Source organism: Saccopteryx bilineata, chromosome 2, assembly GCF_036850765.1.
Source record: "Saccopteryx bilineata isolate mSacBil1 chromosome 2, mSacBil1_pri_phased_curated, whole genome shotgun sequence".
Classification (NCBI taxonomy): Eukaryota; Metazoa; Chordata; class Mammalia; order Chiroptera; family Emballonuridae; genus Saccopteryx; species Saccopteryx bilineata.
Genome location: NC_089491.1, coordinates 235,301,739 through 235,324,071, shown reverse-complemented (window position 1 = coordinate 235,324,071; position 22,333 = coordinate 235,301,739). Strand labels below are relative to the sequence as shown.

At 50.5% G+C, this 22,333-nt stretch overlaps 3 protein-coding genes across 10 annotated transcripts in view; 2 read left to right on the top strand and 1 right to left on the bottom strand.

Annotated features, from left to right (window-relative positions):
- CDON (cell adhesion associated, oncogene regulated) overlaps window positions 1–4,359 on the top strand; it is a 121,268-nt gene extending 116,909 nt beyond the window's left edge. For all 7 annotated transcript variants that reach the window (XM_066259651.1, XM_066259646.1, XM_066259647.1 and 4 more), the window contains 2 exons: window positions 1,733–2,007; window positions 2,598–4,359. In XM_066259651.1, the coding sequence (XP_066115748.1) occupies window positions 1,733–2,007; window positions 2,598–2,752 (430 nt within the window). In that variant the 3' untranslated portion in view covers window positions 2,753–4,359. The remainder of the gene's footprint in view (window positions 1–1,732; window positions 2,008–2,597) is intronic.
- PUS3 (pseudouridine synthase 3) overlaps window positions 1–22,333 on the top strand; it is a 284,654-nt gene that overhangs the window by 193,916 nt on the left and 68,405 nt on the right. The window lies entirely within an intron of this gene.
- On the bottom strand, window positions 7,653–17,363 carry VSIG10L2 (V-set and immunoglobulin domain containing 10 like 2). The gene is made up of 12 exons (XM_066254453.1): window positions 17,282–17,363; window positions 15,492–15,902; window positions 14,976–15,251; window positions 13,202–13,477; window positions 12,467–12,715; window positions 11,531–11,791; window positions 9,974–10,264; window positions 9,114–9,410; window positions 8,360–8,482; window positions 8,052–8,076; window positions 7,896–7,948; window positions 7,653–7,750 (listed from the first exon to the last, which is right to left on the bottom strand). Exons 1-12 carry the CDS (start codon window positions 17,361–17,363, stop codon window positions 7,653–7,655), a joined length of 2,442 nt encoding a protein of 813 aa, XP_066110550.1.

Sequence of the window (22,333 nt, the reverse complement as noted above, 5' to 3'; positions counted from 1 at the left end):
AGAAAGTTCCAGAGTGGTATCATACAGACTTTCAACAAAGTTTCTAAGGCAGGGAACATTGACTTCATTTTTAACAGCAGCAGCAATGGGGACAAGAACTTCAACAAAAAGCCCGGCCAGGGCATGCTTGATGTCTTTGTCTTTGACCTCCAGGAAGTGGTGTGCACATTTCTGCATAAACTGAAGGGAGGCCTCGAAGTCCTCCACCAGATACATCTTAATCTGAAAGAATTTCATCCCCATTATCAGGCTGATGATGCTCTGAACAACATATGGGCTCTGCTCCTTGTGCCATAATTCTTCATTTTGAAAGTATTGGAGAGTAACCGGAGTGAGCAGCAACTGAATTAAGTATAACATTGAAAGACAATGGATGACATTTATTTTTTCTTTTCTGAGAGCATTTTTTAGCCTTGGGTCATGGACCCAAACAGAAGGTGTCAAAAGATGGAGTTCAAGGTCAACAGAATAACTAGAAATTTAGAGTGAAAAATCTAGCAAAAAAATTAATATACCTAAAGAAATAGGAAAATGTGATACTTTCTCTAGGGCAGCGGTTCTCAACCTGTAGGTTGCGACCCCGGTGGGGTCGCCTAAAGCCATCGGAAAATACATAATGCATATCAGGTATTTACATTCCGAATCATAACTGTAGCAAAATTACAGTTATGAAATAGCCACCAAAATTATTTTTTGGTTTGGGGTCACCGCAACATGAGGAACTGTATTGCGGGTCACAGCATTAGAAAGGTTGAGAACCACTGCTCTAGGGGGGAAAATGTCAATAAAAATAGACCCTGAGATAACTCAGATGTCACTGTTAGTAGATAATGACTTTAAATCAGCCATTAAAAAGATGTTCAAGGATTTAAAGAAAGATATACACACTGAATTCACATATGGAGATTTCAACTGGGAAATATTAGAAACAGTAAAAAAAAAAAAAAAAACCAAATGGAAATTCCAAAGCTGAAAACTATAGTAACGGGAACAAAATTTATTGGATGGGCTTAACATCAGATATGAGACAACAGAAGAAAGAGCAAATGAACTAGAAGATCAATAGAAATTACTCAGTCTGAAGAATGGAAAGAAAAATAAAACATGTCTTAAGTGAAAACAGAAAATAAAAGTATGGCAGAATTGAAATGAATGCTCAGGGCTAATACAATTCTGCAAAGAAGGAAAATATAAAAGAAACAAAACTTAGATTGTGAATATCTAATCCTTGTAGTGTTTCTTCCAGTGATGAGAGGAAGCCTATTATATGATTTGAACATAGTGTTTTCTTTGCTTTCATGAGGCCATTTCTCTTATGTGGACATCAGTTTCTTAGCTTTATGTTCTCTTTTTTCTCTTTTGCCCCCTCATCATTTCTTCCAGTGACTATTGCCTTTTCTTCTGTGTGCTGTATTCCAGAGACAGTTAATTATGAAATAGGAAACAAATTTTGACAGACAGTGGACTAAGGCAAAGGAAGCATGTGGGAATAGGTTATTATATAAGGTTTCATTCTTACGTGGTTTGTCTTTTGATTTATTCTCCTGTTGTATTCCACTTTTAACTGTGTTTTTGAGTTCTTGATATATCAAATCATAGTGAAACATTTATTTTCAAGCACCAGTCTCTGAAGAATCTGTGCTATAAAATACCAAATGATGTTTTAGAATAAGTGTATTTTAATTATAGATCCCTCTAGACAAAATTGTTTCTTTTGGTTTATTCTTTGTAGGTGTTTCACCAAAACTAATGGCACTTTCAGCAACAACCCTCTTCCTGTGGTCCCAGCAGTAGCACCTTGTCCTCAGGATGGTTTGGAAATGAAGCCCCTCAGTCACACAAAGATGCCCGTGTGTCCGGCTTCCACAGCCCCTGACTGTGGCCAGTCATCTGAAGAGAGCATCGAGGATGGAGTGGTGCCAAGACCTGCTCAGCATCCTTGCTGTCAGGGCAACAGAAGGGAGCTAAGCTCCGATTGCACAGAAGATGCAGCAGAGTCCCACAGAGGTACAGGGAGACACTATAGAGTTCAAGTTTCCAGATAGCATTCATTAAAGATAAGGGAGGAAGATGCAGATGTGTTCTGACTGTGGTCAACTCACATGTTTCTTAAGAGACTGGGTGGCTGGGGGGGGGGGGCCTGGATACATCAATAAAAGTGGGCTACGTAAGTTTTGAAATTGTTATTCAACTTCTTCATCGCAGGCTGTTAATCGCACCATATTTGGGAAAATAAGTCCAAATAGACTTGGACTCAGTTCACACCTGGCCAGTAGATGCACTCAGGAATGCGTCCTGTGGTCAGGGGTGCTTTTGTCTGTGTGGATTCTGGAAGTATAGCCTTCCTTTAAGGTGGCTATTTGGGGGCTTTTAAGGGAGTTGCTTTATCACTTAGGTGAATTGTATAATGTTCATGAGAGTTCAATTTTATGTTAAACCTTTTATACATTTGGTCTCCCTCCAATTCAAATTGAATGTAACCAGGGTCTACTTTTACTTGTTATTCTTTCTTTATTGTTCAAAGTAATGTGTGGTAGACTGCTTTGTAAGAATCAGCCTTTATGATTTCAGTGCCTCCAAACCTTTGTGTTTTTCAGGAGACAGCTGTGTCCATTCAGAAACTGAGAACAAAATTTTAAGTTCAAATCCTCTTGCTTTACCACCTACTTCTAAGGACTGTACAGCATGGTCTCCTCCTGGCATTCCTGTAGACAGCCCTTCAGGGGTCCTCCAGCAACCCCAGCAAACCTGAGGATATGCACACGCCTAGTCAGTTCCCACTGCAAGCCGGTGTCTGCACAGGTCTGGGAATGGACTGTGAAGGACGTTAATTCAAATCAGAGAAAAAGCATTATTTATTTTTGTAGTAGTAATGTCATATGAATGTATCTCAAAATGTGTGTCCTTTTATATTATTTATGCCTTAAAATTTTCCCTCCCTGTTTCTTCCTTCCCCCTCCATAGGAGAAACCTAGCTTTGCATAGTTTTCAATTATCTGAGAGCATTCCATGAGCATTTCATGTTCTCCAAGAACCTCAGTGACAGTAAGAGCTCCTCCTGCAAGGCCCCAGCCTGGAGGCTGGGTCAGCTAAGAGGGGAGTGCACAGGCCAGCTGAGGTTTTCAGATGGAAAGCTGTCTGCTGTCTCTCAGTGTCGTATTATCAAACTTTCTGAGATCATTTTGAAACAATCACTTTTAACCTGCTGTTTATAATAGCAGAGCTTTATGAATTTTATTAGTGCCTTCCACAAAAGTGACAGGTGACCTGTTGATTCACTCTGCGCATGGGCCTACACTGTGTTCGGTTTTCTGGGCATTTAGCATGCACAGTGTTGTGGACATGGTTGATGTCTCGTTGGGTTACTGTGGTCTGCAGAAAGGGAACCAAGGCCAGAGAGAAGAATGCCTTCAAGTCCTGTGGCTTTAAAATTGCATTTGTTTAGAAAATGGTCTCCATGGGCCTCTTTTTAACTGTTTCTAAGAGTAGGAACAAAATAAGACTTTAAAAGAAAGATTTATGCTTTAAGAAGAAGGGGGACGGTTTCAAGGGAGTTGTGCTTGGCAGAAGCTCTCAGTGGTACGGGGTTATGCTCACGGCGCCACACCACCGGAAAGCCGTCCTTTTCTAACGGCCAATGTGGGTGATTCCAGAAAACATGAGTGTTAGGAAAGACTTAATTCAGAGGGTGAAGAAGGTATGGTTTGAAATATCCTGACTTTTTTTCAGAATGCTGTCGTTATAGTTAGGCATCTGAAGTTATGCTTAGCAGAGCTCAGGAATCAGTTATGTGGCCTCTGAAAGACAAGGCACTGCAGCTGCTTTTGGAAGGTTTTTCTTATCCACATCTAAAAAATAAAAATAAAGCACGAAAACACAAAAATACGTGTGTTGAGTAGTACAAGTCTAGATTCACTGAATTATTCCTCCTTTTTGGATCATGTCTCCCTTTGGGGAAGGAAACTGGAAATGATTCTCTTAAGAGTCCAGCAGTTTCAGCATAAATAAATAAAAATTACAGTTTCCCAGAAATTACAGTGAAGTAGACTAGAATACTATGTTAATTAACTTTCTATGTAAGTGCATTTGTACTCCTTACATATTCTGTGTATTTTAAAACTAGAACTGTTAGTCAAATGTGCTCTTGAAGCTTAGTCACTATGCAAGGATGCCTTCAAGTAGAATGTAGTGGACATAATTTTGTGGTCAAGTCTTGGGGATGTTGTTGCATCATATCGGCCATTCCAGGTGTCCATGTCTGTGCTATACAGAATTTCTTCATATTGCATAAAAGCAATTAGCTTTGGAGGGGGGTAGCTGCATCCCTGACTTCTGTGACGAGCAAGGACAAAGTCCTAGGACGCAGTATGAAAACATACCCAGTGTTTGCCAGTCACGTTACAGCAATGCTGTCACAAAGCGAGTGTAGAGAACGGGAGTAAATGTTTGTGGGCAGTCATTTTGATTCAGGAAACAGGTGTATTAGCATGAGCCTAGGTCATAAACTGCTTTTAAAGATTGAGTTTGAATATGGGGTCTGTCCACCAGGAAAAGAAAACTTTACCTTTAGGGCAATCTCATTGTGGACTGCTTTATTTATATTAGTAACGCTGTTTTAAGTGTTATTTCTTTTAATGTATTTTATTTATAAAAATGCCTTTATATGTTGAGATATATAAATATAAATATAAATATATGTATAATTGCGTTTATGTGTAGGAATTCTGAGTTCTCCCTATCCATGAGTTGTTCTGAACTTTCCTGCCCTACACAGTGACTAAAACTAGTTCTGCCAGATGTCACTTCACCAAGGGACATAGTACACTGCAGAAGATGTCACTAACATGTGTGCAGTAACTGCTGTGTACCAGGTACTGGGCTCAGAGCTTGTTACTGCATCTTATTCACACTCCCAACAAGCCAGCAGAGTCAGTGTTGAGGTCCACAGTCTCACAGTGAGATGCAGAGCCTGAATTTGAACCCAGCTGATGTGGAGCCATAGTCTGAGCCCCTTCCAGTTTTCCATGCTGCTTTCCAAAAAGCACTGTGGCTTGCTCTTTAATGGGACCAGCCCAGGTCCACGCGCTCCAGCCCGCCCCTGCTATGAGATGCCACCAACACCCTGACTCAACTCAAGGGGCTGCCCTCTATCCCACGTGGGCCAAGCTCTGTGATATTTCCCGGTCCTCCCGGCGTTCATATTTCTCGAACCCCCACCCCCACCCCTGCTGGAATTGGATTTTCGCTTGGCTTAGATACTGTGGTTGATCAGGTCTTTATGTTCCTTTCTGCCCTAGAATTCTCTGTGATTCTTTGTTTCAGCGTTAAACTTACCCCATTTCTATTATATCATTTCACTTTCTCCTTTTTTGCCCCTTTTTTCAATGATGCACTGATCATCTGGTGTTGGGTGACAGTCTGATGGTACAGCAGTAGTCAGCAGAGCCAAATATCAACAGTACAACAACTGAAATTTCTTTTGAGAGCCAAATTTTTTAAACTTAAACTATATAGGTAGGTACATTCCTTATCGAGGTAGCGCCCACAGGTGGTATTTTGTAGAAGAGCCACACTCAAGAGCCACACTCGAGGGGCCAAAGAGCCGCATGTGGCTCGTGAACCGCAGTTTGCTGACCAGGGGTGTAGAGGATTTAAGTTAAATTGCAACATTTTCAACCTTTCAAAGTGGTCTTTTAAAACACTTCTCTGTGGGCTGCGTTTCTGTAGCATGAGTTTGTGAAGACCAGAGCCTCCACATCGGCTCCCAGCAGGAGCCTCATCCCTGCCCCGGCGCTGCGGAGCGTTGCTTTTATAACGGGACTCACCTGTATCGCTCTCTTTTAAAGCAATGGCTTTGAGATGATGCATGTTTCTGTATCATATTGAAAAGTATGTTTTATTTTCCTTATAGTTGTAATAATGTTTGAAATTGTACATATTTTAAATGATGTAGTTTTGACGGGTTTTATTTGGTTGATAACAATTTTATTAAAGAGAATGCTGCTGTCGTGTAGAGTGGCATGAAGGTGGGGTGCTCGGGCACTTCCTGTGTGTATGAAGCTTGCGCTTGGGGCGGGTGTGTCTTACTCTGAATTTCTTTGGAACCTCCACCTGCCCTCCCCTGGAAACCCCCTTATGCACATCCAAGAGCCCAGTGAGTTCTCCTTTCTGCGCTGACTGCAGAGATCCAGGCCCTGAAGGAACAGGATCTAGGACAGATGGGTTTTTTAACTGTGTGGAAGTAGGCAGACCCCTTAGGTAACTCAGTGTTTCTTTGGAAGGAAGAGAGGAGAGTGGGAGAGGAGCAGGAGGACAATGGGATGAGGGCCCTGCTCTCAGGTCGTCAGTTTTTACATCACGTGAGAGCAGCATCGCCATGAGCTCCAGGGTAGAATTTAGCCTTCTCAAGAAGCAGCTTGGATTTAACTGTCCTAAAAAAAAAGCAACGTGTCTGGGCTGCTTTGACCAGAAAGCCAACAGGGAATTGTGTGTAGGGTGGAGCCTTGTTACATCTTATTCCCCATATTTAAGTAAGGCTTCCTAAACCTCAGCCCCAGTCCTGAGAGCTCCAAGGGAACCCGAAACCCCTTTTCTAATAAAGTCCGAGTCTGTGAGAACCTAAGAAGCGACTTCCGTCCCTGTCCTCCGTTCCTTCCAGGCGCCACTCCTCCTGGCAAGACCGTCTCCGGTCTCTCGCACTGCTGCTTCTCCAGTCTTGACTCTTCTAGTCAGTTGAACAAGGCTTCGTTTGTGTTTCACCCAGATTTCAGACACACGCTTGGAGCCAGTGAGTCATGCTGGCGGCTGACAGAGCGTGACTGGAACAGCCGGGTCCCTCCCAGCCAGCTCCCCCAGGCCTGGTGGCAAGAGCTGCTCTCGGGACCTTGGCTCTGTCTGGTTGGCACAGACTCCTGGAGTCCAGCCACTGCATTCCTTTGACCTCCGCAGACTTGGTGATACTCTTACACCATAGGTAAAGGAGAGACAAAGACCCTGGCGTTGGCACCTGGCTCTGCTACTGACTGATAAGCTGGTCCTCTTAGAGAAGCTTGAGTCCTTGACGAGGGGCTTTGAGGTGTGGAGAGTAATGAACTAGAAGCCCACGTCTCTTGCTACAGTTGAATGAAGGGAACATATGCCTACATATCTTGCCTCCCATCTCCTAGCTTCCTCCCAGCAGGAAAACCTGGGGCCCACCTGAGCCTGGGTTCAAAGATTAAAGAGATTTAGAGATTAAAGAGAATGAGCCTCCCCTTCCTTGTGGGAGTTGCAGTTGAAAGCACCCTTTACTAGTGAGGAGTGTGGCGTGTGATTTATTTAGGAATTGCCCGGTTCACGGACGGGGTCTGGAAGTAGCTCCCTTGCTCATACAGCACCATTGTCTGGCCCTCGACTCGCAGCTCATCTTCCAGCTGCTTGTCCTCCAGCTTCGTGACTTCCTTATCCTTCCACCTCTGTCTCTCACAAGCTGGGCCAGGACTTCTCTTAACCAAGTCATTTAGAGGCCGTGCGGCTGAACCTTTCCCCATTTCTAAAGGCTGGGCATTAAGTGGGGATGGGCAGCTGGTGTCTTAGCTACCTTGCTTTTAAGTTGGTGTGAGGGGATGTTTCCAACCCCTACCTGTCTCCCTGTGGCATCTTCCTCTGGGGCCTCACGGTGTTGCAGTCACTGTGATGGTGACACTTACTGGAGCCTCCGTGGGTTCTTGAGCAGGACCTGACTCTGCAGTTACAGCTGGTGTTTCAGTGCCTGAAGAACAGACATGAACAAAGGAGAGGCTGCCTGGAGGTGTCCCAGATTGTTCTTAGAGGACAAGAGAGACTGAGCATCATGCCTGGAACTCAGGACTGCTCTCCTTACCCTCAGGCCACCTTTGGGATTGAATCGTGCTTACCTGCCTGTGCCTCTGGGCCTTCCGTTGAATCCCTGTGTTGATGACCTTGCTCCCTGAGGGTGAAGCGGGGAGTGAAGTTAGTGACCCACACTTTCCCAGCCTTCCTCTCCAGCTAGAGGAAAATCCTGATCCCAGGATGACGGGTCCCACACTCACATGGGAACCAGCAACTGACCAAGGCCTGCAGAGAGAAAAGGAAAGTCATTACTTGAGCAACATGGCCTAGGTCATAGGAGAACACCCCTCATTTCCCCTCAGGCTCTGTCCCAGGGACTGGAAACCCAGAGAGGATGGGCCCCAGATGCCAGAGGTTGGGGTGGGAGCCAGACGGACATCTTGCATTGAGAAGATGTCACAGAAGAATCCAGATTCCCTGCCCAGGGGGTCCTGCATCTCCCTGTGATAGGTGGAGACCTGGCCACATTCTAAGGTCAAACAACCACTCCCTTCAGTTTCCCACTCACAGGGGAAAGTCTCTGGGTGCCGCGCAGCGTACTGAAACACCAGCAAAGAGGCCACCGTTGCCACCACCATCCCTGTGCCTGCTGCACCCAGCACTGCTGGGTAGATGCTGAAGGGGGGGTCCGCTAGGAGGGAGAGCACTGGTTGCACGGGGTAGGCAGCAGTGGCTTACGGGGTACCCTGCTCTTCCAATCCCCCCACCACCCCTGCTGCCGTGGGTGATCAGAGCAGGACTGGACCCGGAACATCCCGGAACCAGGTCTCTCCCAAGGAAAGAGGTGCTCTGTGTGCCTGACTTGTCTGCGTCCCTGGCCAAGCCCCCTGTCTTTGACACAGAAAGCAGCAAGTGGTTATCTTGGCAGCTTGGGGCAAAGGGAGGGATGCCACAAATGAGGGATTCCCAGGACGGAGAGAGCAGCAGGCAGCGAGCCGCCTGTGTGCCCCAGGACATGAGACCGAGGCACAGAGCTGGGCTCCCATCCTTATTTAATCTCCCCCTTCCCTATTCTGATTCAAGCTAAACTATGGCTCCTACTCCTTGGCCTGAGGCCTCCAGGCCTCCCAGGGAGGGATGGGAAAGACAGCAGTGGAGAGAGCAGCTGAGGCGGTGGAGGAGAGGACAGAGACGGGGATGGAGGGATTCAGGGGGAAGGAAGCAAAGGAATGTGCTTCATGGATGCCCTGTGAAGAGGAAGGTGACGCAGGGCTCAGTTTTGTGGGGGAAAGGTGAGCCTGCCATGGTGCTAGCCTCAGCACCTGGTATCTTGCCATCAGAGGGATGTCCAGCTGTGTGGTGATTCAGAGCCAGGATGCGAAAGGCATAAAGCACCCCCGGGTCCAGGCCCCCCAGCCGCCTGGTTCTGCTCTCTGGCTCGATGTCACCTGCTGCTGTCTCCCACGCTGCAGCTCCTGAGCCTGGCACACTGGCCCTCCGCTGCACCAGGAAGCCCGTGAGGTTCCCGGGCCCTTCAATGGCCCATTGCAGCTGCACCTCTCTGCGGTGTCTCCCGTAGGTCAGGCGGCTGATGGTGACGTTGGGAGGAGCTGGATACCCTGGGTTTGAGGGTGCACTCAGATTTGTTCCAGGTTCGTTGAGAGCTGGAGGTGCAGGAAAGGCCCTGGACTGGGATGTGTACCCTTAACTGGTCTGTGGTTTTGGCCTGTTACCCCAGACTTCTATTTCTAGGCCAGAAGGGGAGATGAATTGGACCGCATGGAGCTGTTTGCCATGTGTTTTCTAGAGTACATGGGATTCACATTTGCATAGTCTGTCTAGGTTCATGGTTTTTTAAAAATTATTTTTATTCATTTTAGAGAAGAGAGAGAGAAGGAGGGGAGGAGCAGGAAACATCACTCCCATAGGTGCCTTGACTGGGCAAGCCCAGGGTTTTGAACTGGCGACCTCAGCGTTTCCAGGTCAACCCTTTACCCACTGCACCACCACAGGTCAGGCTCTAGGTTCATGTTTTTGAGGGCCTGCTGGTGTCTGAGAGTGCTGACCTGTCCAAATTCTGGAGTGGGAATTCCAGTGCTTTCCACATCCCAGGGCTATAGGGGGTTGAAGGTTTTCCACCACCGCCCCCCCAACCATACAAAGGCACAGCACCCCCACTCACGCAGGACCTCCAGCACGATGCTACGACTGCTGTTGCCCACGGCGTTGCGAGCCACACACTGGTAAGTGCCCCTGTGGCGAGCTGGGTCTGCCCCTCTGATGCTGAGGTGGAGCTGGGCACCCTCAGGGTGCAGCGTGAATTCGGAAGTGCCTGGTTCCAACCGCTGTTGCTGGGGTCCCAACCAGAGGAGGCGGGCAGGTGGAGTGCCACTCAGGAGGGTACACGGCAGCCAGGCCTCTTTCCCCTCCAGCACTGACACCTGGGACGGAGCCACTGCCAGCTGTGGGGCTTCTGCAGGGTCAGAGAGAGAAGATTGGGAGTAAGGTGCTAGCCAGCAGTGGAGGGGAGGGGAAGTGAGGAGATGGGGGCCGTGGAGTGGACAGGGAACCTTGTGTTGAGCCTATCTGCCTCCTCTTCCAGGCTTCCATTCTATGCCAGATTCCCATCCCAATCTGCTCCAAAATCAGCAGTGCTCCCCCACCCTCCCCTCACCCAGCCGCAGGCTCACCCTCCTCCACCGCCTTATTCATCTCAGCATTAAGCTCCTCCCTCCCAGCACCTGGCACAGGGCCTCCTTTCCCAGGTGGCCACCACCTCTGCCCTGGCACAGAGCTGGGCCCATTGCAGGTGCTTGGTCTTTACGGGCTGACTCCTAAGGACCCAGAGTTCCAGGTGTCAATATGCCCCTGATGGAACTTACTTCCAGCCCTGAGACTAAGGAATAAGGGAGGGAAATATTTCGGGTTGAGGAATTGCTTAGAGCCCTTGAAAATGGGCTGGTCACCAAGCCTTGAGACTAAGATGTAATGCATTTTGTGAGAATTATTATATTGATATATAATGGCTCCTCTGCTTGCTTTTCTCACATTTTTTACTTCAATGTTTAATTCTTTTTCTTGAGTTGACAATAAATGGGACTGGCAGGGCCAGAGGAAGACAGAAAGAAACCTGACCGGAGAGAACCCGAGGGAGCGAGAGAGGTAAAGACCACTGACACCTGAAACATTAATTCGAGTCAGGAATATAATCAGGCACCTCTTGTGCAAATGTATGCAAATGAGGCAGACAGTGGAACTCCTCATTGGCTTGATGGGTGCTGCCCAGTCACTAGCCCCAGCCACATTGGCTGCTTAGCACTTGGAATGTGGCTGTCCACCTGAGCTGTGCTCTAACGGTCAGCACACACACCAGGTTTTGAAGACAGTAGGAAAAAAAACAATGAAATATCTCATTAATAATTTTCTGTTACACATTGAAATGATTATATATTGAATATATTGAGTCGATGAAAATGCTTCACCTATTTCTGCTTTTTTTTTAATGTGGCTACTAGAAACTTTTGGGCTCACATTAAATTTTTAGTGGACAACACAGACCTAGACTAAAACCCCTGGTTTTATGGATCAACAAAACTTGAGTCCCTGGAAGGTGAGATGACTCAGTCTCTTGACTCACTCTGCGTTCCAGCACAGCTGCCCCCCAGAGCTCCTCATCCCAGTTCCGAAGAGCTGCTCCTCCCACCCCAGCCCCGGGACCCCGTCACTAGCCCTCACTCACCCAGCTGCAGCCAGCAGCGGGCAGCGGGGACCCTGAGTGGATGGGTGCCCTGGCAGGTGAACTCTCTGCCAGCCAGACTTCCCTGGGCCTGCAGGAGGTGCACTGCCCCAGAGGAGCTGCCGCTGCCCAGAGGCTGCTGCTGTCCGTCTAGCCAGCTCAGCAGGGCAGGGGGCTCGCCTCCAGGCCACTCGCAGCTCAGCGTGATGAACTGGTCTCCAGGTGTGGCTCTGGTCCAGCAAGCCGGGCTCCTGGGGGGTTCCCCTGAGTGAGGAGTCAGTGGCTCAGGACAGCCCTTCGAGGGAGAGGGACTGGGCAGCCCACCCCACCCTCCCTCCTTCACGATTGCTTCACTCACCCATTCCTCCATTTACTCAGCCAACTCATTTATTTTTTCATTAGCCATTTATTGAAGGCTGTCCGTGTGCCAGAGAAGCAGTGGGGACAAACACTAAGCAAATGACTGCTATATAATCTGACGCATGCTGGGGTAAAGGTGGGGAGACAGCTATCCTGAGCTCCAGGGAGAAACGTTGAAAACAGGATGACGTTTGAACTTGGTGTTGGACGATAGATAGGCGTTCTCAAGGCGGACAGAAAGTTATAGTCACAATTCAAAGACCAACATGCAACAGAGTAGTACAAGTAGAGTATAAGGACCTGAGAGCCTGCTGACCCGGAGCCTGGGGGACAGTCAGAAGAGTGTCACAGGGCTCCAAGCCTGGTGAAGGAGAAAGGCCACAGTGTGGCTGAGATCCAGAACTGGGTGCCAACAGAGTCGGAAGGGAGGGTCTGAGCTGGGGGCTGCCTTCCCCCTCGTTTCATGGCGAGTCTGAGAGTTGACGTCTGGAGCTGCACCCCAGCTCCCAGGCCTACTTCTCTCCCTGTCCCCCTCGCCTCTGCCTGGAACGTCGCCCTGCCGCTCCCAAGTCCACTCACACAGCGTGATCCTGCAGAGGGCGGGCCGCAGCAGTGCTGGGTGCTGGCCAGTGCAGGCAAACGTGCTGCTGTTGGGCAGCTGGCTGGCTTCGTGACTCCAGGTGACGTTGCTGAAGGCAGCAGGGCCAGTCCCCTGGGGCCCTTCCCACTGTAGCTGGGCAGCTGGAAGCCCCCCAGGCCAGGTGCAGACCAAAGTCACAGCCCCAGGGCTGGGGAGCACTGCACAGGAGGGCTGCCCCTCGGGGGGATCTGGGGGAGAAGCGGGCTCTGATGGGGCTGACCAAGCCATACTGCCAGTGTGGGGAAAGTAGGGAGCAGTGGGTGAGCAGGCAAAGACTGACCCCTCTGAGGGGCTGATGAGCAAAAGGCTGAGCTCTCAGGTCAAGGGGCAGTGGTCTGGGGGCTGGGCAGCCCCAGAGGCTCTCCCCTGGAAGCCCCCGGCAGGGAAGTGTTTCCATGTCCTGTTCTCGTCTTTGCCCTGGGCACTTTGCCTCACTGTCCTCCCTGCACCCTTCTCTGTGCCTCAGTTCAGTCCTGGGGACAATGGGAATAATCACTCGGAAGGGGGCTGTCCCTCTCCTGCCCCTTCCCATGGTTTTTCAGCCTCTTCCCCTGCTCTACAACTCCATTTGTTCCCCCAAACCTGCCCCCCCCAACTCCTGCCCCACTTCCCGTGGGCTCTGCAGTTTGCGGAGCACAGGAGGCTCCAGGGTGCACCCCTGCCCGGGCACTCACAGTGGATGGTGAGCTGGATGGCAGTCTGTGTGTGGGTGTCCAGGCGTCTGTTGTGGGCCAGGCAGGTGTACAGGCCTGTGTGGGCACGGCTGGCACTGACAATGGTGTAGGCAGGCCCAATGTGAACCTGAGTGTGGTCACGGAGCCACACATAGTGGCTGGGGGGATTGGACGCAGCCAGGCAGCTCAGAGTCACTTCTTCCTTCTCACTGGCCCAGAATCCCTCTTCTGTGAAGCCTGGTGGCTCCATGCTGATCACAGGATTGTCCGGACCATCTGGGGGGCAGGAAGTCCTGTCACACCTCCCAGTCTTTAGTCCTTCGTTCACTCCTGTAAACATTGCTGAATTTACTCCCCACCCAACAACCATGAATTTATTGTGAACTAAGCATATCACCCACTATGCTAGAGAGTCCAGGGGCCACAGTCCAGTGTACGAGATCAGGCCTGTGGAAATGAGCCCCCAGCCTCTGGGAGCCCAGAGGGTGTCTGTGACTCATGGAGGCTTCCCTGAGGAACCAGTGGGGTGGGCAGAGGAAAGGGGGAGGCAAGAGTTGGGTAGTCAGAAGAGAAGTAAGTCACCCAGCCCTCTCACATCGCCTGGCACTGAGGGGTGTCTGGGGACTGGTTCAGTTGGTCCCTCTGATTGGAGAGAGAAAAGCATAGGGTGGGAAGGTGTCCTGGCAGATCCCAGCAGCCAGTCCTCCCCACTGCCACAGGCACGCCTCCCTCTCTCCCCTGGCCTCTCTCTCCCTGGCCCCGGGGAGGGCCGAGGTATCGTGCTGCTTCCATTCTGCGTCCACATCTTTCCCAAGAACCATTCACCCAGCTCCTACACTGTCCTCCATTTATAGCCCCACAGGCCACCTCGGACGGGACAGACAACACCTCAGTCCTTCTCCTTAGATCCTCTAGGCCAGCACTGTCCAATAGATCCATGTGAGCCACAGGGGCTTAAAATTTCCAGTAACCAAACTGAACCAAGCAAAAAACATCAACAGGTTTTAATAATTTTAATATTTTTTATTTAACCAAACACAGCCAGAATATTATCATTTCAGTATATTATCACTACAAAAATTATTGATGAGCTATTTTATATTCTTTCTCTACACTAATCTTCAAAATATAAAGTGCATTTTATTTACACTCTAAGTCACACCTTGGGAGCTCAAAGCCACGCCGGCGGCTGACCTACTGGACAGTGCTGCTCTAGAACGTTCTAGCCTTCACCTTCCACACACACGTCTGATTTCCTTCAGAACGTCATTAGCCTTGTGTTTTCTCCTCTTTACAGAAATAACTGTTTTGATCTTTTGTTTACTTTTGTAGACAGCTTGACTCTTCCTCCTCACTGGCTGTCTTGGAGTTCTCCATACATTCTGAAACAGTTCTTTGCTCTCATGAGCCCCTCTTGAGACCAACTTGCTGCCCTCTCTTCCCATGGTGCCCCTCCCTACTGCCTCAGGTTCAGTGACCCCTGAGAGTCCTTCATGAGAGTCCTTCAGGTTTAACCTCAAGACAGACTTTCTGGGGTGCCCCTGAACTGTGGGTAAAATGGTGGCTCAATCTATGCACATTTTCCTGGGAAGGGAGGCCCATGACCTTGAAGGTTAAAACCACTTGACCTTGAGTTCATTTGGCACCAGTGGCTGCAGTGCCCTGAGGCTGAGGCAGCACTCCTGTGGGCCCTGAGTTGTGTCAGGAGGCCGAGCATGGGTGGGTAGGTGGGTGCCAGCCCCGACCACCTTCCCCCACCCCCAGTCTGACTCACAGATGATATCCAGGAAGGCTCCATCGCTGCTCAGTTGGTTGACAGCGTTGTGGGCACTGCACACATACCAGCCCAAGTGCGTCCGATTGACTGGGTCCAGCTGGAGCAGTTGCTCCGTGACCCCCACCAGGGCCTCCCTGGGACCTTGGGGTGCCTGATGCTTCCAGGCAAAGAATATGGGCTCTGTGCCCTCCCGCACTGTGCACATGGCCACCACGGCTGTCCCCTCCTCTGGGGATGGCTCACTCAGCTGCACCCGAGGCTTCGACACAGGCACTGGCCAGAAAAAGAAGAGGCTCTATGTTTGTTACTGCAAACCCAGGCCATGCCTGGCTGAATCCAGCGGCCCAGCCCTTGACAGCTGGGTGCTGGCCTGCCCACTGGGTTCCCAAACACCACAGGCTCCCTCATGCCCTGGAGGCAGGCCTTGTAGCACCTGCGCTCTGCACAAGACAACTGGAGCACATGCAAAGGGGTGCACTGCAGCACAAACCGAGGTCCCGGCTGGCACCTCACCCAGCACAGCCAGACTGAAGTGGGAGTAGACAGTGTGCAGCCAGCCTCCAGTCGCGTGCAGGGCCTGGCACAGGAAATGGCCGCGGGCCTCCTCTCGCAGTTCCCTCAGCACCAGGCTGCTGTTCCGCAGGCTCACGGCCCCCAGGGCCGAGGCTGTGGCCTCCACCTTGAACTCTGCTCCATTGGTGACAGCCACAGGCTGGGGGATCAGTGAGCCCAGGGGGGTGAAGCTCCAGAAGACCACCGAAGGGGCAGGCGGGGAGCCACAGGCCAGCTCCACAGAGCTACCCCTCACTCCCTGGATGGACTCCACCACCTCATTAGGCTGCCCTGGGGACAGTGACAACACAGGACGTCTGAGCTGCCCTGGGTTCTCCTGCTCATCCTCCTTTCCCAGAGCCTGGTTCTGTTCTGCAGTGGGGACAGACCAGGCAATTTGATAAGACAGCATGAGCCCTTCTGGAGTGGGGGTGCAGACACAGTTTCTGGGGGAGCCTCTGAGTTTCCCGCTCAGCTGTGTGGGAGGAGCGGGCGGTGGGGATCCCCGACTGGGGTCAGGGAACGGGCCAGAGTGGAGGTTCCCATCCTGACGGCTCATCAGACCATCTGGAAAGCTTGATTAAAAGGCAGATACCTGGGACTCATTCCAGATACTGAGTCAGACTCTCCAGGGTGTCAGCACCTAGCAATCTGTATTTTTAACAAACATCCAGAAGTCAATCTGACGATCAGCCAGATGACACCTCGGGCCACTGGCAATTCAAGCTCTGGAGACCTCTGTGTAAGGATTCCAGGGGATTCCAGACTCTTCAGCAAAAGGAAGTCGACGCCTGCCTGCCATCAGCCCATCCGGCATTTATTCATTTGTCAACTGTTCAAATTATAAAGTGCCTGCCTCGTGCCAAGCTCCAGAATTACAGTGACAAATGAGCCACCCCACGGTGACGTCCATGGAGCTTTCAGCCGATCAGCGAGCCAGACATCAGATAATCAGTATGGGGTGAGGCTGCCGAGGTCTAGCGCCGACCCCAGCACCTGCCCAAGCACAGTGTTCTGTCCCTTGTGGCCAGGTTACTATAAAGTGCTGACAGCCTCAGCAAATGTTAAAATAAGTGCCCAAGAGGAAACCAAGCCACAGGAATAAGTCACACCAACTCGCATTTGCTGAGTACAAGGCCCTGTCCTGGACTCTTCATATTATTACCTACTGAACTTAATTGTTATAACAATAGCATCCGCTCAGACTCTGAAACATGAAATCCCTTTGTCCAAAAACCACGCAGTCGATGGTAGAGCTGTGGTGGAGCCCTAACTCCCAGTCTGAGACCCCCACTGCTATCGGTTTCTCCAGAGAGAGAAGAGAAGACAGGCATGGAGTTGGAGGGAAGGGATAAAGGCAAAATTCTGATGTTCAGTTAACGAAGAAGGAAAAGAACCCAGAAACTGACTCTTTCCAGTCCCAACAGCTGTCAGTGCCCTGAAGACCACCTGGCTTTGAGGAAAATTTATGGAACAAGGTCCGACCATGTCACTTCCATGCTTGCAACCCGACAGTGGTTCTCAGAATAACCCCCAGCTTTTAAGGTCGTGCAGGGTGCTGTGTTCTGGCCCTGCCTCCCCTACCTGACAGGTCACAACCACTCAGTGCATGCTGGCTAGTGTCTAGCAAGGTCGATGAAGTTAATGGACTTCACTGAATGGCTGTGTAAGTGCAAAGGAGAAGAAATAATGGGATGTAGGGATATGAGTGGGAATGGCCTACTGTAAGGGGTGGTTTGAGTATCACTCACCTGAGGCCCGCAGGTATAGAAGGCAGAAGGGTGTTAGCAGCAGGAGGCCAGGCGGTCTACGCAGAGCCTGCTGACTCACCATGGCCCATCTCTCTAGGTGGCTGCCAGTCTGAGACGGAGCCTGCCTGAATCTTGGGCTCTGTCTCCCCAGAGCAAAGCCTAGCCCCGGAAGAATGAGGTTCAGGCTCAGGTAGCCAACCTCAGCCATTCCAGCACCTTTTCCCCTGCTCTCCTGTTACACTCACCGCCCTGATTGCAGGTGAATTATTTACCCACTCCATCCATAATGCAGAAGGGCAGAAGGCATTACCTGGCTGGGGAGCACCTAGGACAGGACCCCAAGATCATGATCTGCTGAAATTTGAGATCACTGAGATAGAGCTAAACAGAGCCCCAACTTCATCCAGCCCAACCACTTGCCCCGGGAGGCCTGCGTGAAGCCCTGCCGGCCACAGGGACGCTGAGGTTCAAACACACCTTCCAATGACTGTCATTCCCTCGGTTCCCCCGCTGCCCTTAGGAGCAGGTGGAGCTGCGGGAGGGGTTCTGCAATCAGATGTCTCCAGTTTGGCTCTGACCGGGGAACTGTGGAGCTTTAGAAAATTTCTGAGCCTCTCAAGCTTTAGAGTTTTCACAGAGAAACGGGAATAATGACATCTTATTTCTTGTAAAGATTATTGTGAATATACATGAAAAAACTTATGTTAGCATATGAGGGGTTCTTGGGTGTTAGTAATGTCTTATTTCTTGACTTGAGTAGGGGTTACAATTCATCAAGCTGTACATTCATTTTTTAATATACTTTATGTGTTTGATCACACACACACACACACACACACACACACACACACACACGGGTGCACAGGAGCAGCACCACGCATAGTTGGTACATCATCACACCGGCTCCAATCTGGATTTGACCTATGATGTCTGGACCCCAAGCTGGAACCCTCTTCCTGACCAGGCTCTCTGCATCCCAGCTCTCCCTCTCTCTCGATGTCCCACTGCCCTAGCTGTCTTTGCGTGACAGCTTGAGATGAGGTCAGAGTTTTCCATCTTCTGGTGGCAGGTTGGGGAGGGTGAGAATCCTAGACCCTAGTGAGACTAAAATCTGATGCCTGGTGTCAGGTTCATCGGGGCTTAGCAGGGACAGATTTCAGAGCTGAATGCCAGGCAGGCCCCTCCTGTACTCAGAGATGTTCACGGTGGCATTATCAGCTTCTCACTTGCCCTAAGATGTCTGGCCAGACCTTTGTCCTACTCTTACTTAAACCATGGCCAAACACCCTCTGTGCTCTCTTTAGGGTCTTGAGCCCCATTTGGGTGTTTTTTTTCTTTTCCCAAGTGAGAAGAGGGGAGATAGAAAGACTCCCACATGCACCCCAATTGGGATCTACCCAGCAACCCCCATCTGGGGCTGGTACTCTGCCCATCTGGGGTCATGCTTGCAACTGAGCTATTTTTAGTGCCTGAGGCTGAGAATGAAGCCATCTTCAGCGCCTGGGGCCAATGTGCCTGAACCAATTGAGCCATAGCTGCGGGAGAAAAAGAGAGAGAGAGAGAAAGAAGTAAGAGAGGTGGGGAAGCAAATGGTTGCTTCTCTTGTGTGTGCCCTGACCAGGAATCGAACCTAGGACATCCACACACCAGGCCGATGCTCTACCACTGAACCAACCAGCCAGGGCCCCCATTTGGCTTTAAGCAGAATGGCAGATGGTTCCTGAGAATCAGGCTTCCATGAAGTGGGGCTGACACGTTTGACTGATTATACAGTCCAGGCCATATGGCCTATCTATTTTGATTCCCCATCCTAAACTGGGAATATCATCTGTACTCTATTAGATGTTCCTTCGGGAGCAGAGAATGGGACTTGACATTGCTGTCTACCTCAGGTGGGCAGCAGCCCTGTCACTAGAGCAAGTGTGAAAATTTAGCAGGTACATTGGAAAATCTTTAAAGGATACTCTGGCTGGCAGCAAGCATTTGTGCTGGCCCTGAAGTTAATCTTTTCTGCTTGCAGAATTAGCCCTTTCTTACCCATTGCCACCAGGGTAACAGCAGACCTGGGAGGCGCTTATCAGCCTACTCTGTCTGTCCCCTTAGCAAGGGAGACCTTGGAAGGGAGAGTCAGGGGAGGAGTTGTATCAGGAAGGAGTCTCCAGGCAAACAAACCTGACGCGATGTGTGTATTTACAGAAAGAGACATATTATACAGACTTGCTCACATGATTATGGAGGGCTAGCAAGTTCCACAATCTGCAGTTGGCATGCTGGAGACCCGGAGGGTTGGTAACATAAGTTCCAGTTTGAAAGCTGGTAGGCTTGAGACCCAAGAAGAGCTGAGATTTCAGTTCTAGTTCAAAGGCAGGGACACACCAATGTCCTAGCTCAAAGCGGTCAGGCAGGAGTTACCTCTTATTTGGGCGAAGGTTGACTTTTTGTTCTATCCAAGCCTTCAACTGATTGGATGGGGCCCACCCGCATGGGGTGGTGGCAATCTGCTTTACTTGGTTCACAGATTCAGATGTTAACCTTGTGCAGAAATACCTTCAAGACACCCAGAATCATGTTTGACCAATAACCATCAGAGAAGTGAGTGTATCCCTGGTCCTGCAGCCTGGCGTGGTCTGGCAGAGTGGCCACCCCAGTCTGAGAGGGAAGAGGAAGCATGCCGGGAGAGGGGTACCGGCCCAAGGCTCCTGTCTGCTGCCATGGGCGCTCAGGGGCCAGGAGAGGCAAGAGAGTACAGTGGTCAGAACATAGCTTTGCCTCTTCATTGTTGTGTGATCTGAGTGTGTTACTTATCCCCTCTGAGCTTCAGTTTCTTCATTTTCTTTTCTTAAAAAGAATAAATGTGGTTATGCATATATATTTATAGCACCTGCCTATTAAAATTACTTATATCTATTGACCTGAAGAATGTAAACAATTAATTCAACGAACAGTGTCCTGAGCATTTACTAAGTGCATGACACTGGGCTGTGTATCGTAGGGTGGCACCACCCTTTCTCCCCTTTCCTCTCTCCCAAGGAGTGCCAGCCAAGCCCGGACAGCCTGGCGCTGCACTCTGCTTTGGGCATGCTCAGTGCTTCTCACCTTCCTGTCCTGCTCCGGTCCTGTGAACTCCTTCATCCACAGCTTACCTGGCTCCCCAGGAGTGATGCTCACTCACATCAGCATCTGCATCCATTCCTTTGTCAGAACGTGGAAAGAGGGAGAGAAGATGTGGAATTAGGAGCATTGAGGGGTCAACCCCGAGTGGTTTCTCAGCTAAACTCAGAAAAGAGAAGGTTATAAGGATGGACTTAATGATCTAGTTTCTTGAGTAAGTGGAGGTAAAGTTACAAAGAACGAGGCTGCGGGCTCTGCATGGGTCCACGTAATGCCCCTTGCGACACAGGAAAGCCCTGAAGAGAGGGCCCTTCGGCCTTTCCCGTTGGTCAGCATTGCTGGGCGCTGCACCAGCTGCACGGCCTGGGAGAGTGCCCCTCTGACCCTCACTGTTCATCTTGAATAACTACCTCGTCAGGTGATTGGACGGGGGATGCAACCACACACACCAAGCACTTGTAGGCTCCTAGCATGTAGTCCATGTTCGGTAAGTGTGCATTCTCGACTTCTTTCGGTTTAGGTTGAACTGGAATGTGTTTTCCTAACACTCCTACCCTTGGGGTTAAGTTCTTTGACTGCAGCTTTATGAAATTATTCACGTTCCTCTTCCAGATGAAAGGCACCCCATATTTCAGCCAGCATGTGCAGCCCTTCTCTTCTTTACCTAAATAATGACGACTTACTGTTTACTGCCAGGCACGGGCTCCGCATGCTGTTTGCAACACTCCTTGAGAGCGTTGTACAAGCAGGCTCGATTCTCTGCACTCTTTTCCCAGGGGCCTGACTCCCAGGCCCATGTTGCCCCACCTTTGGGCACTCTCCACCCATCTGAGGCTGTGTTCACTCCGGGATGGCCAGGGGAATGCTAGATTTTGAGACTTTTGACGGGAAGTCTCAAAATCTTTCTCAGTTACATGCCATGTTAGAATTCTATTTATCCAACTACTATAGTTAACATTTATTTCCCGGCCGCGGGCATAGTCACTCTGCTGCCCTCACGCAGGCCACGGGGAGGCAGGGCGGACCTCAGGGCTCCGAGAGGGAATGGCAGCCTCCCAGAGCCCCTAGTCTTTTGAGCAGGTAGTGGTGTGGCTGCAGCAAGTGTCCAGATTTCTGGGTACCTTCTGCTGGCTATGGGGAGCAGTGCATCCAAGAGTGTCAAACACGGGGCCAGGTGACTCTGGTCCCAGCCTCGTCCTGCCTTGCACTCACATCTCCGCTCCTCTGAGTGACCCGCAGGGCCCTCCTCTTGTACTGTGGGGTTTGACCCAGCTCTCTAGCCTGCGGTGACCACGTGAGTCCTTACTCTGAAACACTGGCTTCTGGAGGGGCAGAGCAGGAAGACAGGGAGAGCTGGCTGGAGCGGAGGAAGCGGATGCTCCAGGAAACAAATGGCTTTTCCATGTGTGTCCGCGGGAGCCTCGTAGGAGGCCAACTGCAGGCCCTTGGGAGCCCCGAGGACATGAGCTGAGGGCTGGAGAGGAAATGGGCCAGAGGCTCAGCAGTCCCTACGGCATGGCTTTTGCTCCTCTGTGGTGAGGGAGGAGGGCAGAGGGCCAGCAGGCCCCGCAGGGTCACTGCTCAGTCACTTGGTAAATTGTTCCTTGGTGGAAGTGAGGAAATGAATGAGGTCCTAGATGGAGGGATGAAGAAAGGGAGACCAAAGATCAGGAGAGGAAGGAAGCGAGGGGAGGCTGGGGCCAAGGTAGGGTGGTGGAGGCTGAGCCCTCTTGGGGCCCCAGGGCAGGAGTCCCAGCTTCTGAGCCAGCTCTGCTTGCTGACTGCCCTCCTTCCATCTGCCACAGCGTTCTGGGGGCCCTGGGCAAGGCCCTCCACTGGGCCTCCATTTCCTGACCAGTTAAAAGTGTGACTGTAATGCCGGCCCAGCGACTTCTCAGGGTTGCTGTTCCAGCAAGAGGGATGGTTGAGCAGGAGAGGACA